The sequence below is a fragment of the Oncorhynchus mykiss genome, chromosome 25 (genome assembly GCF_057628025.1).
Source record: "Oncorhynchus mykiss isolate SJ-2025 chromosome 25, ASM5762802v1, whole genome shotgun sequence".
Lineage (NCBI taxonomy): Eukaryota > Metazoa > Chordata > Actinopteri > Salmoniformes > Salmonidae > Oncorhynchus > Oncorhynchus mykiss.
This window is the reverse complement of record NC_143046.1, coordinates 67,865,159-67,883,691: the sequence shown is the minus strand read 5'-3', so window position 1 is coordinate 67,883,691 and position 18,533 is coordinate 67,865,159. Positions and strand designations below refer to the sequence as shown.

Genomic DNA, 18,533 nt, shown 5'->3' with positions numbered 1-18,533 from the left:
ACATAGACAGACACACACACGATCCCTTTGAAAGGTAAAGATTCCCAATTGGGGACCAGCAGCACATAAAAGCAGACGGCTCTGTTCTCTATTAGCCCATTAGAATTCACAGCACCATTCAGCCTTATAAAGAAAGCTTTGCACTGTTATTATGAGCCGGAGATTAGAATCAGCATTATATGTAATACTAAAGCCATTTCCCCCCCTTCTTCCTTCCCCTCCTCTCTCCCTCCACGGGTGGCACTATGCATTCACTGGAGCCTAGTAGACTGGCAAGAATATCAATACAATGAGTGTTATGGCAACCACATATTTGACACTGCAATAAATGAGGCATTTTGTCTTGCTGTTTTTATTTGGAGCTCTGTGTTTATGGAACACAACATTTCCAGACCCACTTAAACATCAGTTGCACTCAGGACCTGTAAACACCATGCTGGACTTGAATCATGTCTGATTACTCAAGGACCTAGTTCTTTGCTGTCTCAAACAAAACAAAAAGGAAGGAGGAGAGACTTAAACAGAATGATGGGCTCTGCTCTGACTACCTGAGGTTTAAGTCCAACTTCTAAGTTAACCGATAAGCTGAAGTTCTGCCCAGGAGCAACTGGAAATCCCTCTCTGCTTGGAACACAAGTAGGCCCAAGGCTAACAAAAACACTACTGGACTGTTATCTGTGGAGATTCAGTCTCGCTTGGTCCAATTGCATTAGGGTTCACTCACGTCATAGGTCAAGCTCTGCCTGTTAACCAGAGAAATGACTTTATCAGACTGCAATATCACAGACCAAGACTTATCCTTAAAACATAACACAACAGCTGACTGATTCTCCTAATGGAAGGCTGTTAGTCACACACAGGGCCGAGCAACAGCCTCGTAGATGCAACGCCAAGTTTAGATTTAAATTCATATCCCATTCACTACCACTCTTAACACTTTTACATCGGCAAGCAGCTCTGAAGACTAACTGACTAACGTTATTTATTTCCTCCCAAGGTGTGCGGCAGTGTGGTCATTAATCGTATTAATCAATGACTAAAAAACTCACTGCACATGAATTATGATTGTAATGGGCCGTAGGTCTCCACAGATGAGTCATTACTCTCTCTCTCTCTCTCTCTCTCTCTGTGTTTGTGTGTGTGTGTGTGTGTAAAGAGAGAGAGGAAGTAGAGAGAAAATCTGCATTGTGTGCTGAGCCACTCATTATCATCACTCTCACTGTGCTTGAAAGGCTTTTAATGTCAGTTAAGTGAGAGTGAGTAAAAGAGTGAGTGATCTTCTCTGGCTAAGAGGCAGGTAGCCTAGTGGTTAGAGCATTGGGCCAGTAACTGAAAGGTTGATGGATCGAATCCCTGAGCTGACAAGGTAAAAATCTGCTGTTCTGCCCCTGAGCAAGGCAGTTAACCAACCCACTGTTCCCCGGGCGCCGACAATGTCGTTTAAGGCAGCCCCCCACACCTCTCTGATTCAGAGGGGTTGGGTTAAATGCAGAAGACACATTTCAGTTCAATGCATTCAGTTGTACAACTAACTAGGTATCCCCTTTTCCCTAATAAGGTTGATAATTGCTGATGGAGAAAGAGGCTGTCAGATTGACCCCTACCTCTAGTGAAAGTGTACCCTGGCCTCAAACAGACGGATAGGAAGCAGTGAAGTCACATAGAAGAGGAGAAGGAAGAGACTGCCAGATGACAGAGCTCCACCACAGCCCTGGACATCAGCATACCAAGTGTCTCCTGAGATAGCTTGCAGCTACCCAGGTCTCTGACAGGCAGCTGAGGTCACTTAAGGTTGTCACATGGAAATGAAATCATGGGCCTTCCCAGCTCATTTGACACATGAGTGAGTGTGTGTGTGTGTGTGTGTGTGTGTGTGTGTGTGTGTGTGCAATCATGTGTGTGTGCATGTTAAAAGGTTAGTGTGTCACTGAGAGGAGGATAACTAACACAGGAAAGAGAAAGAAAAAAAGGAATATGGAGAGATGAAAAGCAGGGAAGTAAATAGAGGGCTATAGCACAGACAAAATGAGAGGACCTTGATACTCAACATACACCACAGCCATTCCACACAACATGGGGTTTCATGGGAACTGATGTTGCTTCTCTGTGGGAGAGAGAGAGGCGATATAAATACCCTAGAGTAGGGGCTTGGAGTAGGGGGAGGGGAGGTTTGAAGGGATGACAGTTTGCCTGGTGCTAAAGCTGCTTTGGCGACCCTGAGAGTGACAACGCAGGGAGGGGGAAGGAGGATCTGGCCAGCTGTGTGTGTGATCCATCTCTTCCACTGTGCCTTCATAACCGGCAAACTGACTGCACTATTCCACTCCTCCAACCCCTTATCTATTCTCAAGTTTTCCACGTATTAGTGTTGTGTATTATGTGCAGTGACTTCATTTGTGTTCTTTGTGCTCTATGTTCTTTTAACAGTCACTTTGGGATTTACATAAAGCTGTATAAAAATGTTATTGTCATCAACATAATGTGTTTGTTGTCTGACAGATTGAGGTTTTAATCATCCCATTGTCTCTGCCTCTATGGCCCAGTAGTTTCCTGCGTGTGATGCTGCTGGTGACAGTAGCGTGACAGAGACCATTTCCACAATACACTAATCCCTAAATGAATGTAAGACAATCGTTATTGAAATAAAAAAACAACTCATATTACGGAGCGAGCGGTAAAGCGTCATATGACACCATTTTATGCTTTGTAGCACCTATAGATGAAACCTTATAGAGTCTTAAAGGAGATCTGGGTAAGGCCAAAATGTCACAAATGTTCCAACTTCAATTCATTATTTCTTAATTATGCTTTAAGATACAATGTTGTGAAAATCCCCAAAATCATGGTATTTTTTTCTAGTTTCGTGAGGAAACCCTACACTTTGAGATTTACATGGAACGTTTTAGAAATAAAAATGTTATTGTTATTAACATTTTGTGTTTGTTGTCTGACAGATTGAGGTTTTAATCCTCTCTACGGCCCAGTAGTACATCGTTTCCTGTCTGTGATGCTGCTAGTGACTGTAGTGTGACAGAGGCCACTTTCACAATACACTAATCCCTGTGCCTGTGTGATGGAGTGGGTGGGCAATGGCCATAATCAGGGACTTTACTACTGAATCTGTAATACAGTCAAAACCACACCGATCTCCAAGAGAGATGGAATGTAGCTGTTGAAGACAGAAGGGCAAATGGAATCTTTTCACCCTCAGTTCTCTATATATCGATATTTCAAGGTGTATTTTGACAGAGGGGCAGGTTTTTCAAATAATTCAACCTGTCACTCAGCTGTCAGAGAAAGGTGTGAGGGGTCTCCCTTAGCAGCACACCACACATCATCATGACCGCTGCCTAGCGGAGGTGAGAAACAACATACCTCCCATGTGTGACTTAGTACATTTATATTCAACTGAACCTCACAGTCATGAAGAGAGCAACCCCCCCTCAGGTTTAAAACACCATCTCTCATTGCAATGGGAGGTGATGGTAATAAACTGACAACAGCTCCGCTTTCGTCTCCATCTGACATTCTAGGGAGCTCTGGGGGTCAACTCAGAGTGCTGAGAGTGACAGCAGCCAGAGAGAGGGAGAGCAAAGGAGAGAGGGCAGCTGTCTTGTGATAAATAAAGGAGTGATGGAGCCCTGACAGCAGCGCTGGCTGGCTCTCTGCTCAGCAGAGCTGTGTATCAATAAGACTGTCTGTCACTGGAGACCTCTACAACCCCCTGCCTGGAGCAATCTGTTACTAGGAGGGAGGGCAGAGAAACAGACCTGTTTTTTTCCATTTAAACTGGCCTAATGTCTGCAAATGACAAAAACTTTACCAAAACAAGCAGGGAATTTGAGATGAGGATATATGGAGAATACAGCCATAGGAATTATAGTAGGGGTGGGGAACATACGGCTCTGGATCTGGGCCACGAGCCCATTCAATCTGGCCCGGGGAGGTTTGAGTAAAAAAATAAGAACACTATATATACAAACGTATGTGGATTTCAGCCACACCTGTACCTGACAGGTGTATAAAATTGAGCACACAGCCATGCAATCTCCATTGACAAACATTGGCAGTAGAATGGCCTTACTGAGGAGCTCAGTGACTTTCAACGTGGCACTGTCATAGGATGCCAACTTTCCAACAAGTCAGTTTGTCAAATATCTGACATGCTAGAGCTGCCCCGGTCAACTGTAAGGGCTGCTATTGTGAAGTAGAAACAACGACTCAGCCAAAGTGGTAGGCCACACAAGCTCACAGAACGGGACTGCCATGTAAAACTTGTCTGTCCTCGATTGCAACACTCACTACCGAGTTCCAAACTGCCTCTGGAAGCAGCATCAGCACAAGAACTGTTTGTCAAGAGCTTCATGAAATGGGTTTCCATGGCTGAGCAGCTGCACACAAGCCTAAGATGACCATGCGCAATGACAAGCGTCGGCTGGAGTGGTGTAAAGCTCGCTGCCATTGAACTCTGGAGCAGTAGAAACGCGTTCTCTGGAGTGATGAATCACACTTCAACATCTGGCAAAATCTGGGTTTGGCAGATGCCAGGAGAAAGCTACCAGCCCAAATCCATAGTGGCAACTGTAAAGTTTGGTGGAGGAGAAATAATGGTCTGGGGTTGTTTTTCATGGTTTGGGCTAGGCCCCTCAGTTCCAGTGAAGGGAAATCTTAACGCTACAGCATACAATGACATTCTAGATGATTCTGTGTTTCCAACTTTGTGGCAACAGTTTGGGGAAGGCCCTTTTCTGTTTTAGCATAACAATGCCCCCGTGTACAAAGCAAGGTCCATATAGAAATAGTTTATCGAGATCGGTGGAAGAACTTGACTGGCCTGCACAGAGCCCTGACCACAACCCCATCGAACACCTTTGGTATGAATTGGAACGCTAACAGCGAGCCATGTCTAATTGCCCAACCTCACTAATGCTCATGTGGCTGAACGGAAGCAAGTCCAAGCAGAAATGTTCCAACATCTAGTGGAAAGCCTTCCCAGAAGAGTGGAAGATGTTATCGCAGCAAAGGGGAACCAACTCCATATTTATGCCCATGAGCAGGTGTCCACATGTAGTGTGTGTATATATATATATATATATATATATATATACATATATATATATATATATATATATACAGTATGTGTGACGATTATGAGGCACTATACAAATTCCACAGTCACAAGACGAGACTTCAAATAAGCCTATGGCACGTCAAGGGAACTGTAGCCTACTGTTCAGATGGGTTAAATGGAAACTCTGGACACCGACTGTAGGTCTTTAACCTATCACATAGCAGTAATATTAACTCCTACACAATTAAGCATTTCTTGCAGTAAAATTAGAAACCAGATGTAGGTCAATTTTGACTTGGGAGCAGGAGTGGAGAAATATGATTTCTTTCTTTCAGCATCTTAAGAGAATGTGAAAAGTGCAGTTAGATACCATCTGTGGGGGTGCTATCTTTATCAGAATCATACAAGCTGATTGTATTTCTACCACATAAAATAGGCATCCAAGCCAAACTGAAATCTGATCAGTTTTCACAGCTTTCTATATCCTTACAACGGGTCAAACTGATGTCATTTGGACATTTTGCACAGAAAATCTTTCCAGTCTTTTTTTGTTATTGCATTTCTCCACGGTCCATAAACGTCTTTGCTCCGTGAAAGAAGCAGAGATGACAGAGACAACTTTACCGATGTCAACTGGATTAAAGCCTTCATTCTATCATTTATGGCATTATTCTGGTGAGTACGGGTTTATTTAGTCTTCTAGGGCAACAGATAATGACAGGGGAGAAGCTGCATGTATCTAATTACAGACAATTACAGACTAACAAATAGCCTACCAAAATGTCAGGACTGATAGAACAGAAACCTATCTGAAGGACCGTCCACACCAAGGACCAGAACCATTTGTAATGCATCAGCGCAACAATGTTATGATCACTGGCCAAAGTGATCACACCAATGCACTCTCTCTCCATAACTTTCCCTGACAGTTCCTTTGGCCTAGGCCTATTTTACATTCAGCAATTAGCAAGAGGCAAGAGCCTCTCCATGAAAAGGCTATTAAGCATACAATATAAAAAAAAAAGCTCAAAATAAATGTCCTATAGCTTTTGCAGCCTAAACCTTTTCCTGAGATTTCACATGAGGAATAGCGGAGTGGCTTGCGTAGCCTATTATGCACAGGAACAGCTGGATATGTGTAGCTAAATGTTAGCTAGATAATTGTAATTATTTATTTTACTAGGCAAGTCAGTTAAGAACAAATTAAAATGTTCAATGACATTCGAGGAACAGGTTAACTGCCTTGTTCAGGGGCAGGATGTTTACCTTGTCAGCTGGGGGATTCGATCTTGCAACCTTTTGGTCACCAGTCCGACGCTCTAATCACTAGGCTACCTGCCGCCCCCCCTATTATTAGGCTCCTCATTAGCTAAATAGTGTAGATATAAATAGTTGCCTGTCAAAGTGCAAGAAAAAAAGTTAAATTATGAAATGGTAGATGTGTACATTCTTCCAGGCAGCAGTCGGGCACGCAAAGCTCCACTATTGATTAGGCCTACGTTGAGACAATAACATTATTCTACCTAGGCTACAACAACACACTGCAATGAGGAAAGTATTATTGTTATCAAGGTAGTGCACAATTATTGTCTAGGGCTGTAAACTGCAATGATTTAGGCTAATTTGAATAACTGCTCAAACGTCCTGTTTTGAATGCTTCTTGACAAAAAAAACTGCATACAGCCTAGGCCTGATTATGCAACCATATGGATCAGTTTAGTTCTATTCTCGACAGTTTACAAGTTCCAGAAAGGTACATTAGCAGGCCACTCATGTGGTGTACTTTGATCACACCATGGTGTGCTCTCTCTCCTTTAAAACTCTCCTATTTTACATTCAGCAAGCTGAAATCGCTCCTTGATAGGCTATTAGTAAATAAACTTCTTGAATTAAATGTACAACAAGCCATTGTAGTCTAGCTTTTCCTGGGACTCCAAGTGTTAGGAGGAATAGCTGTAGCTGAGAAGCAGTGGAGAGGTCAGGTGCGTATTTGCACAAAGAGAACTGTGAAGACAGACTACCCACTAGGCACAGACGTCAGTTCAACTAATGTGAATGAAAAAAGGAAATAAAAAGTCACCATGTCATTGGATTTAGGTTAAAAGTTAGGTGTAAAAATGACCTTATGTTGTTAACTTTTTGCAAATCCAAACAGTTTTCCACGTTGATTCAATGTTATCACACTGTTTTGGTTGAAATGACTTGGTAACGTCGATTCAACCAGTTTTGCCCAGTTTTTAATTTTTGTAATTTTACCTTTATTTAACTAGGCAAGTCAGTTAAGAACAAATTCTTATTTTCAATGACGGCCTTCCGGTTACTAGTCCAACGCTCTAACCACTAGGCTACCCTGCCGTTGGTAGAGATGTGCAGCATAAGTTAGAAGTGTATGCAACCCATCATTCATTAGCTAAATATTAGGCCTAATAATGCAGCGAATAGCCTATACCCAATGGATTTACACATTGAAATAGATATTTTTACATCAGATTATGAAATGACAAGTAGCCTAGGATAGTGTGCTCCCTAGACTGCGCTCCCAGTCCCTGCAGGCACGCAGCTCGGAAGTCTCCCCAATTGATTCAACTTTTTAGGGACAAGAAAATGATCACACCTAGGCTATAACAACACAATGCAATAATGCATTTTTATAAATAATTATATTCTAGGCTGTAAACTACAGTGAATATGCAATTTCAATATCTGCTAAAAATCCCTGAGTTTTGAATGCATGTTTCATTCTGAATAATAATAATCTAGTTCTGGCCTGATTAGGCAACCACTTGGATCAGTAATGGGTATTTTCTCGACAGCTAAGGTACAGAAAGGCACATCTTTCACCCAAGTTGTACTATAATTAATGTGGCCCACCAATATGCTCACACATGCCCAGTTATTCAGGCAAGCTTAGCGTGCGCTCTGCCTTCTCTCCTCTCTGAGCAGCCTTACGCACCTAGACCGCTTCAATAGAACGCGTTTTTGATCAGTTGTCAATATTTTATAGTCGTTGTAGTCTGAACGCTCCTGTTCACTTGAATTTGAACACATTTTATTTTCTTATTCGTTATAGTGACCGTTATAGTTATCGTCCTTGGTTTGGACGGTCCTTAAAATCAGGCATAAAAAAATTGCACCCCCGTCAAAAAATCTTTCACTTTCTATATTAGCGGGTTAGGGTCGGTTGCAGGCCTCAGATTTTCATTTTTTCACATATAGTGGGGCGGTTGCGGATTAGTTATTAGCAATTGCGGGCAGGTGTGGGTGAACAAACAGCTGTCTCAAGCACCACTAACAGACCCCCAGAAATCGTCTGATTACCCTCTAGTGGTGAAAATAAGAACTGCCAAACATGCACAGTCAAAGAGGAGAATAATCATTTGAATTTTTTTGTGACAGAATAATAATTATCTGGAAACAGAGGCATACTGAGAGAAAAATAAACAGGACAGTGTGTAAATGATAAATTAGTGCAGGAAATCAACACATTAATTAAAAGGATGGAAGCAAATGCTGGAATTAAACAATTACCTATACAAATGAGCAAAAGCTGTGTGCATTAAGGAAATAGGCACCTGGCTCAAATAGAAGCCTGTCTCTAATGTTGTGTTCAGTGATTGAAGCAAATAAACACCTGGGCTATTGATTTAAGTTTTATGGTATATCTTTTTGTAAATTATTATTTGGGGTTAAAAAACACTCCAGGTCACTCTTAAACATCTTAAACTAGATAGAAATACGTTGAAATTACAATGGCCTGCAAATTGTTTGAAATCAGTCCCCCAAAACAATCTGTGCATGGATGGATCAATTGAGATAGCTTTTTCAGTTGTGCCAATGCCCAGTCTACATTAAAGCCTTGAAGTTGGCTCACACTCCTGTCCTGCTAACCTATGATAGATTTCAGCATTCAGAGATGCAGTTATATGAGGATATCCATCCCCAGTCAGACCCATACTGTCACAGAGCCAAGGGCAATATCACGTGGACACCCATGCCATTAAAATAACACTCCTAGCATGACAGATTGACATTCAAATTCATTACGCAGCCCAGATTTAAAATGATATAAAGCATCAAAGTATATTCTCACTGGCTGTTACAGGCAGTCTCCAAGACTACCATTAATCATCATATCCTGGACAGATTATAAGGGGATCTGGGATGACCTCAACATGTACCGCCAGGTTGAATGTAAACACCAGCACACTCTACTGAGAACCATTCATTCATGGTTGATACCGTAGCTTACCTTGTGCCAGCATGCTGAACTCAAGGAAGAGGGCGATGTGGTAGAGCTCCATGGCCTCCTCAGTGCAGGTGCTGGCTCCTCCCCTGCCCCCGGCAACTAGGACCTGCACCTCCCCCAGGCTCCCGGCCGAGGGGCTCCCCCTCATCACCAGCCCTAGCTCCACCAAGTCTGTATACATGCAGTGCAGGATTACCCGCACGTACTTTCGCGGGATGATGGACTCATCCAGCACAATGCGTGTGGGTGTCTGGAGTGTGCGCTCAGTCATCTCCTCCCCCGTGCGGATGCGCCGCTGCAGAAGGTTCCGGAAAAAGGGCGAGCGGGCCGAGAGCACGGCCTTGTGGGCCCTCAGGTTCTCATCTGTGGAGCCCAGCCCCCCACCGCCCCCTGTGGCCACGCTCCCTCCAGCCCCCCCACTGCTGTAAGCCTCCACCAGCTCCGCGTCGGAGGAGAAGCTGAGCAGGGCGTCATAGTAACACATGTAGTCAAACAGACCTCTCATGTCTGCCTCCAGGGAGTTGGGCGTGCCAAACTCCTCGCTCAGCTGCACCAGCACGTCCACGTTCTGCAGCCTGGTGTCCTCCGCCCCGCCCACCCCAAACTCCCCCGTGTACAGGTAGTGCAGCAGTGCAGAGAACATGGGCACGTCGATGCCTGCCGTCTCTATGTCCATGAGGACCTCGGCACCGTACCCCGGGGAGGAGGACAGCAGGGTCTTGAAGAAGGGACAGCGGGCTGCCAGCACAGCGCGGTGGGCGGGGAAACAGGTGTCCTGGAAGATGAGGTCCAAGTCGGTGCAGTACTTGTGCTGGTAGAGGGCAGACAGGTCACGCTGCAGGCTGGGTGCCTCGGCCCGCGCCAGGCTGGCATGGAAGCTCAGCTCCTTGAGGGAGGATGTGCCCTCGTACTCCTCCACCAGGGAGTTGGCATCACGCACATCCCACCCCGACAGGAGCTCCCGCATCAAGCGGGCATGGTCGGCAGAGCGGCTGGACTTACGGCGCTTGATGAACCTCCTCTTGAGGGTGGCCAGGCCCAGGCTCTTCTTCTTCCTGTCATGGGGCTTGTCGTGACTCTGCTCCAGGCTGTACAGCTTGGACTCCCAGCCATAGCCCTGCTGGGAGTATGACGACGTCCCTGCAACACATAACACAGAGGTCAGCTGGCTCAAATGTTGTGGTTGTTTTTTGAAATGGGAAAGAAGTAATGTCAGGATTTTATTAATATGATACACGTATCTTGTTTTCCCCCAGCCGTTTTATAAATGCTGTCAATTCCTCGGGCTTGATATTATCCAGTTTGCCTGTTCAATTCTGAAATCATGACCATATGAAACCCAAGCGGTATTTCCTCCTAGGCTGGTCATTTGACCTGGCAGTCTAGACACTCTCCTCTAACTCCCCCATAGCGTGCTTGGCACTCCCTTGATCTAGTGCCCCAGTCTCATTTCACAGATAATTCAACTGTCTGTGTCAAGGAACAGGCCATCATTATCAAAATTACATCAGATGTCATCACAAGCATCAATAAAGCTGACTTTGATTAAGGCATGGATGGAATTAGAGGACAACAGCAAGTAGAACATGGACTACAATGTTTTGGATTGTCAGTCTGGGGGTAGGAAAGTCCCCCCTCCTATGTAGTCTTATGCAATACACTTGTCCAGCCATACACAAATGAACTACCCCTAATATCAGTGATGTTTGGCTGGAGACAGGGGACCCTTGCGTCAGAGGCCACTGCCAAATAGAAAAGTCTCTCTATGGCCTTCCTTCCATGAACATCCATCACAGTGACCCACATAGTAGTCATTCTAATACTGTGAATCAACCTCCATCTACGCCTGCACAGCAGCGACTTCAGCTTACAACCAACAATCCTTAGAACTGGAAACAACATCAGTTTATTTCTGAAATCTACAGGGCTTTCAACTCAATCAAATCTCCATGAGCTTGGACCTACTGTATGTCTCTAGGACTACAGACAAGAAAGGCGCAACAGGAAAATGAATATAAACGCCTGGGGTTTTCCTTACGCAGACATTGATTGAATCCAAAACTATCACAAAAAGCCTATAAAATCTGAGTAAATTCATAAGCAGCCACTCATAAATGGCCATCAATAAGGCCTAGAAAATGAATGAGGGATTGATGCTTGGAGTCTGAAATGGAAATGAACATAGAGGCAGCGGTGGATGACTGAACAGTTCTCTGCGAGAGCCGCCAGAGAAAATAAAACTGATAGAATGCAGCTTGTACACTTCCAACAAACCAGACACAGATGACTTCAACTTCATAAGTCAAGAAAAAAAAGTTGACTGACAGAACTCAGTTTGTAAAAACTAGAGCCTAAATCAGTTGCTGGAACTGAAAAGATAAACTCCAACCAACCACCCTCCACAATGACTTGCACATTCCTGTATCGCAGTGAAGGCTGCTGAGGGGAGAACAGCCCATAATAATGGCCGGAACGGCGCAAATGGAATGGCATCAAACACCTGGAAACCATGTGATTGATGTATCTGATACCATTCCACAGATTCCGATACAGTCATTGCCACGAGCCCGTTCTCCCCAATCAAGGTGACACCAACCTCGCTGTATCATGCATCATATTTTAAGCATATCATTTATCTATGTTCATATCCTTGCCATGAGGGTCTGTTGTGGACACTGATGATATGTCCCACTGAGGACTTTGAAGAAACAAAGTTGGGGCAGCCTAGTGGTTAAAGCGTTGGACTAGTAACTGAAAGGTTGCAAGTTCAAATCCTTGAACTAACAAGGTACAAATCTGTCGTTCTGCCCCTGAACAAGGCAGTTAACCTACTGTTCCTAGGCCATCATTGAAAATAAGAATTTGTTCTTAACTGACTTGCCTAGGTAAATACATACACTATTACATTGAAACTTACCTATGAAGGTCTGTTGTGTCTGTGTGTTCCCCCCTGTACGAGGGGAGCATGAGTGCGGGTAGCTGGATGCATTAGCACCCATCGTCACTCTTCTTCACTTGTTGTTCGGGGATCTCGCCTCCTGCATCTTCATTCTGCCCAGGAGAAGTGCTTAGTTCCTCAGCCGTCGGCTCTCTCTCTCAGGTCCTGAGCCTCTTTAGACACCCAAGCCCAACCTGCCATGCCTGAGAGGGGGAAAGGAGAGGGAGCATTGTATTGTTTTGAGTAACGTGCCATGGGGATCAAGGCCTGATGAAATTGGTCTGTTTGAATTGTATTAGTCAATACATAACCATACATCCTGTTACTTCGACTGATCTCAACCCCCCATTGTTAACGTCTTATGGCTTGGGGGCAGTATTGAGTAGCTTGGATGAATAAGGTACCCAGAGTAAACTGCCTGCTACTCAGGCCCAGAAGCTAAGATATGCATATTAGTAGTAGATTTTGATAGAAAACATTCTGAAGTTTCTAAAACTGTTTGAATGATGTCTGTGAGTATAACATAACTCACATGGCAGGCAAAAACCTGAGAAAAAAATCCAACCAGGAAGTGTGAAATCTTAGGTTTGTAGTTTTTCAACTCTTGGCCTACCCAAGATACAGTGTAAATTTGGTCCGATTGACCTTCCTAAGGCTTCCACTAGATGTCAACAGTCTTTAGAACCTTGTTTGAGGCTTCTAATGTGAAGGAGGAGAGAATGAGAGCTGATTGAGTAAGAGGTCTGCCAGAAGGCCATGAGCTCATTCAGGCGCGCTCCCATGAGAGGTAGCTGCATTTCTAAAGACAAAGGAATTTTCCGGTTTAAATATTATTGAAGATTTGTGTTAATATATACATCGTTTGACATGTTTCTACGAACTGTAATGGATTTTTTTTACTTTTCGTCTGGCCTGCGCGTCGTGAATTTGGATTTGTGAACTACAGGCGCGAACAAAAAGGAGGTTTTTGGACATAAATGATGGACTTTATCAAACAAAACAAACATTTATTGTGGAACTGGGATTCCTGGGAGTGCATTCCTGATGAAGATCATCAAAGGTAAGTGAATATTTATAATGCTATTTCTGACTTCTGTTGACTCCACAACATGGCAGATATCTGTATGGCTTGTTTTTGTGTCTGAGTGCCGTACTCAGATTATTGCATGGTGTGCTTTTTCGGTAAAGCTTTTTTGAAATCTGACACAGCGTTTGCATTAAAGAGAAGTATATCTAAAGTTCCATGCATAACAATAGCATTTTCATCAACATTTATGATGAGTATTTCTGTAAATTGCACAATTTTTGGAAGCAAAACATTACTGAACGTAACGTGCCAATGTGAACTGAGATTTTTGGATATACATATGAACTTTATCGAACAAAACATACATGTATTGTGTAACATGAAGTCCTATGAGTGTCATCTGATGAAGATCATCAAAGGTTAGTGATTCATTTTATCTATATTTCTGCTTTTTGTGACTCCTCTCTTTGGCTGGAAAAATTGCTGTTTTTCTGTGACTAGGTACTGACCTAACATAATCAGATGGTGTGCTTTTGTCGTAAAGCCTTTTTGAAATCGGACACTGTGGTGGGATTAACAACAAGTTTATCTTTAAAATGGTGTAAAATACTTGTATGTTTGAGGAATTTTAATTATGAAATTTCTGTTGTTTGAATTTGGCGCCCTGCACTTTCACTGGCTGTTGTCATATCAATCCCGTTAACGGGATCTCAGCCGTAAGAAGTTAAAAAATAACAAATATATATTTTTCAGATAGAGGATGAAGATTCCTTTTGAAAATCAAATCATTAACTTCTTCTTGTATAGCACTCTCTATATGTGCTATATATGTGCAAAGGCTAATATGAAGAATAAAAATTATTATATGTTATATCTTCATCTCGGGCACTTTCTCTTCCTGCCCCTCACAAAATGTCAACTAGCGCAGGCAATAAATGCAATACAGATGTTTGGCGATCTTTGTGGGAAACCAGCCCTGTCCAGCCCACCTCTTTTCAACCAAAAGCCCCATACAAACCCCAGCTCAACCCCTCTCTGCAGCCCCAGCCTCAGCATTAGCCCCAAGTTGTCCCTGCAACCAACCTCACTCGATCTGTTAGACATACAGTGCCCAATGAGTCTACAGACCCTTCGCACAGTTGTCACATTTCACTGCCTTAAAACAAAATCTAAAAAGGGATTCAATTAGATATTTTCCCTACAGCGCTATGATCTGCTACACATGTTCAAAGTGAAAGAAAAACAAATATTTTTTTTAAAAAATGAATAAAAAACAAGGATCGCTTGATTGCGCATGTCTTCACACCCCCAAAGTTAATACTTTGTGGAAGCACATTTGTCAGCAATTAAAGCTGAAAATAAGTTTGAATAAGAGAATAACAACTCTGCACAACTCAATATTGCTGAAGCTCAGTACATTTGGTTGGGAATCATTTAAGGACAGCAATAGTTAAACCTTGTCACTGATTTTCAAGCAGCTGTAAGTCAGGACTGAGACTGGACCCCTCAGGATCGCTCAACAACTCTTGGCATTAAAATGTGTGTAATTGTCCCACTGAAAAATGAAAACTCTCATCCAGGGTTAGGTATTCAGAAGACTGAGGCAGGTTTTCAACTTTTTACCTGGGCTTTGCTCCTTTCATATTTATTTTCATAAATAAATAAATAACTGGCTAATGTGAGAGAACCGACATGTAACTAGCTAGCTAGGTAAACAATGAACCATGATCCCAACTCATGACGTTACTACCCTGCATGAATCTACAGGTAGCTAACCAACCAGGTTCAATGTTAGCTTGCTAACATTAGGCTATAACTAGCAAAGCAAATGGCTCTGAGATACGAATAATAAGACCATACACGTAACGTTAGCTAGTGAGCCAGCTAGCTAACGTTCGCAAGCTAGCTAACAGTACACTTTAACTTTAAATGACTTTGTCAAAATTAGAAATGTGTAATATCTGAAAATATAGCTAGCTAGACTATCTTACCCATATACATTATGAATGGACGCCTCTCCTGTCACGAATGCCATGGTTGCCCTTAGTTTGAAGATGTAATTTGGAGACCGGTGTTTTCTCCATGTCCTTAGCTATCATACTCTAATTCCACTGATTTAAAAACTCGGTCCTCCAGAAAGTGGAGAGCAACACTAATGCAGTTCTACTACACAATAAAAAAAAATTAAAGCCGCGCTAGACAGGATTACCTACACATACTGACCAGCTCAAATAGACAGAAGCGTGCTTCATGGCAGACCAATCCGAACTCATCTCTCGGCATGTCCAGCCCACTCATTATCTCAGCCAATCATGGCTAGCGGGAAGGTTGCTGTCGTTTTCTGTGGCTAAACCAACCAGTCTCGTAATTTAACAATTTGATTCGTATTTACAGATGGCATACACGTCTGTTATTAAGGCACATGCAAGTAAATTCACATGTTCCAGAAGGCATTTCTGCCAAAAAACGCATTTTGATTTTAAAAGAAAGGTTACGTTCAAATGGCTCTCCTGTGAAGTAGTGAGCTTAGTTTCCGGAAACTAATCACACAATTCTAAAAAAATGTTTTTGCTTTCTCCTTATGGGGTATAATGTGTAGATTGATTAGGGAAAAAACAATTGAATTAATTTTTGAATAAGGCTGTAACGTAACAAAATATGGAAAAAGTTAAGGGGTCTGAATACTTTCTGACGACATTGTATATGTTGCTCTAAGAGTTGTGCAAAGTTGGTAGAATCTAATTCAAAATTATTTACAGCTGTAATTGCTGACAAAGGTGCTTCCACCAAGTATTAACTCTGGGGTGTGAAGACATTACTATTCATTTCAAGCATTTCTATACTTTTCTTTCACTTTGAAAATGTGGAGCAGGTTGTGTAGATATGGAGGGAAAAAAATTAATTGAAACCCTTTTTAGATGTAATTTTAAGGCAGCAAAATGACAACTGTGCAAGAGGTGTGTAGACTTTCACTAGGTACTGTAGCTCCTCCATTGACCAAACCTGGACCTAACCCTACTTTGAACTGTGGTTGACAGCAGTTTGAGATCTGAAATATGAAGTAAACCATCTGCAAGTCTTTATGTCTGTTGGCAAGTACAAGTCACGGTGGTCTGCTACTGGTCTGCTGCTGTCAGTTTTCAAACGATAAATGGGAATTTCCATCGAAAAGGACCAATTAGCACCAATATGTGAAGCATGGCCGGTCCTTGCCGTTCTGCCACCCTAGGTGAGACCAAAAGATGCAGCCCCCTCACAAAACTACAATAGTCCCCCAGTAAGCAAAATGACATTGAAAAGATGTCTAAAATATGTATTTTCCAGACTTTGAGTTACAATTAAATTAAGGTTCTGAATGAAAGGTGAAAATATATTTTCTGTATGTAAAATACATATTTTCAAGGATGTTGAAGAGGCATCTTTTCCGGACATTGAAGAATACGTATTTTCCAGACGATGAAAATATGTATATTTATTATGTAAATTTTTGCTTCTGAATTAAAGTTCAAAAGTAATTTATGAATGTGTCAGGAGTTCACCTAGGGGTCATGATTGGGGATGTACCAAATGATGGATGCATTAGAATAATTGATTATGCTTATGTTGTATTAATAGAAGGGGAGGGTCCTAGACTACAGATTAACAATATATATATACACATTGAGGTTTTAATATTGTTCCACAGTTGTTTTCTATTTCTCTCTCTCTCTCTGCCTCTTATAAAAGAGACCCCTCTGAGAAATGTGTGACTGAGACAGAACTCTGCAGGGGAGTGTAGGAGATAAGACTTGTCAGACATTCCACTATAAATCAACTTGGACATTTACTGCTAAGCTTTTAGATAACACACTAAAAGCCTTGTTTATATAGCTGTGTAGGCATGGTTTTGGTCTCATGAATAAAAGATAATGACGTAGGCAGTGACATCACTTCGGGGATGATAAAATAACATGGGACGTTATTGTCATAATGCTAATTTCACCAATGAGCCAATGATTGACAAGGCACAAGGAGGAACGAACCCCAACAAATGCCCAACTATGTGGAAAGCCTGCTGTTTGTAAAACACCAAACAAAGATGTCAGATCCAGACAGGAACAAAAAAAAGACGTCAGCTCGTGCTTACTGGGGTATAGCCTACCATGTTGGCCCCAATGGAATTTCATGAATGCCCATCCATGTGGTAAGCCCACCGTTTGTAAAACAGGTCACTGCATTGGCTTTATCAACCCTGATTCCCATGACTAATCAATTTGGCCATTTAAGCTCTGAATATCAGCTATCCAACTTTATCAGGAGTTACCGTGAGCCTATTCACAATGTGTTTAAATATATATTTTTATTGAACCTTTATTTAACTATGCAGAAGTATTTTCTTTTTCGCTATGAACAGCTGATCATGACAATGGGGTGAAACTTCTGGACAAAAGTTGTGATTGTCCCTTCCATATTGTCCATTTTACTTGGACCTATCCTGTTTTTAGGATATACTGTTTGTTAACATGACAGCACATTTTTTATTTGATTAAGCACCATTTAGGTTAGGCTATTTGATCGGAGAAACATGCATGATGTAAAAAGCATCCATCTCACTACGTTGTCAAACATTTTATCTCCAGATTTTAGGCTACAGAAAAGGCCACATACTCTTTTTACCATATCCTATACCTGCTTTTACACCATTTTTAAATGGTGTAAAATACTATGATCTATGTTTGAGGAATTTTAATTATGAGATTTCTGTTGTTTTGAATTTGGCGCCCTGCACTTTCACTGGCTGTTGTCATATCGATCCCGTTAGCGGGATCTCAGCCCAAAGAGGTTTTTAAGTAATGGTAAATGTACCAATTATTTATAGTGATTTTACTGATTTGAAATCCGTTTATCAAGTATTAGGTGGTTAAAACTCATGAACCAAAAAATCTGTAACAGAATTACTGCAACTGAAATAGCTACAATGGGAAATCATAATAGTGATAAACCACAGTTGGGTCACCTGCTACTGTCCTCCCTTCCACTTGCATACTGTTATTTTCAGCTCATAACGGTTTTATTTGTCTTTCTGTTGTCTGGTGGAAAAACCCTCCCTCTCCTTTTCCCCTTCTCCTCCCCCCTCCCTCTCTCTGCCTCTCGCTCTCACTCTTAAGTTAATGTCACCTCTCCCAGCTCTTACTGACACCTACCCAGGTGCCACCTTTCTTTCCATTTACTGTAACCAGCATCTACACTCACTGAGTACCGGCCGACACTG

General features: G+C 42.3%; 1 protein-coding gene across 3 annotated transcripts in view; it reads right to left on the bottom strand.

Annotated features, from left to right (window-relative positions):
* The window catches only part of LOC110505603 (BTB/POZ domain-containing protein 7), a 48,532-nt gene that overhangs the window by 8,750 nt on the left and 21,249 nt on the right, over nucleotides 1–18,533 (bottom strand). For all 3 annotated transcript variants that reach the window (XM_021584924.3, XM_021584925.3, XM_090220817.1), the window contains 2 exons: nucleotides 12,235–12,458; nucleotides 9,321–10,457 (listed from right to left, as the gene is read on the bottom strand). In XM_021584924.3, the coding sequence (XP_021440599.3) occupies nucleotides 9,321–10,457; nucleotides 12,235–12,316 (1,219 nt within the window). In that variant the 5' untranslated portion in view covers nucleotides 12,317–12,458. The remainder of the gene's footprint in view (nucleotides 1–9,320; nucleotides 10,458–12,234; nucleotides 12,459–18,533) is intronic.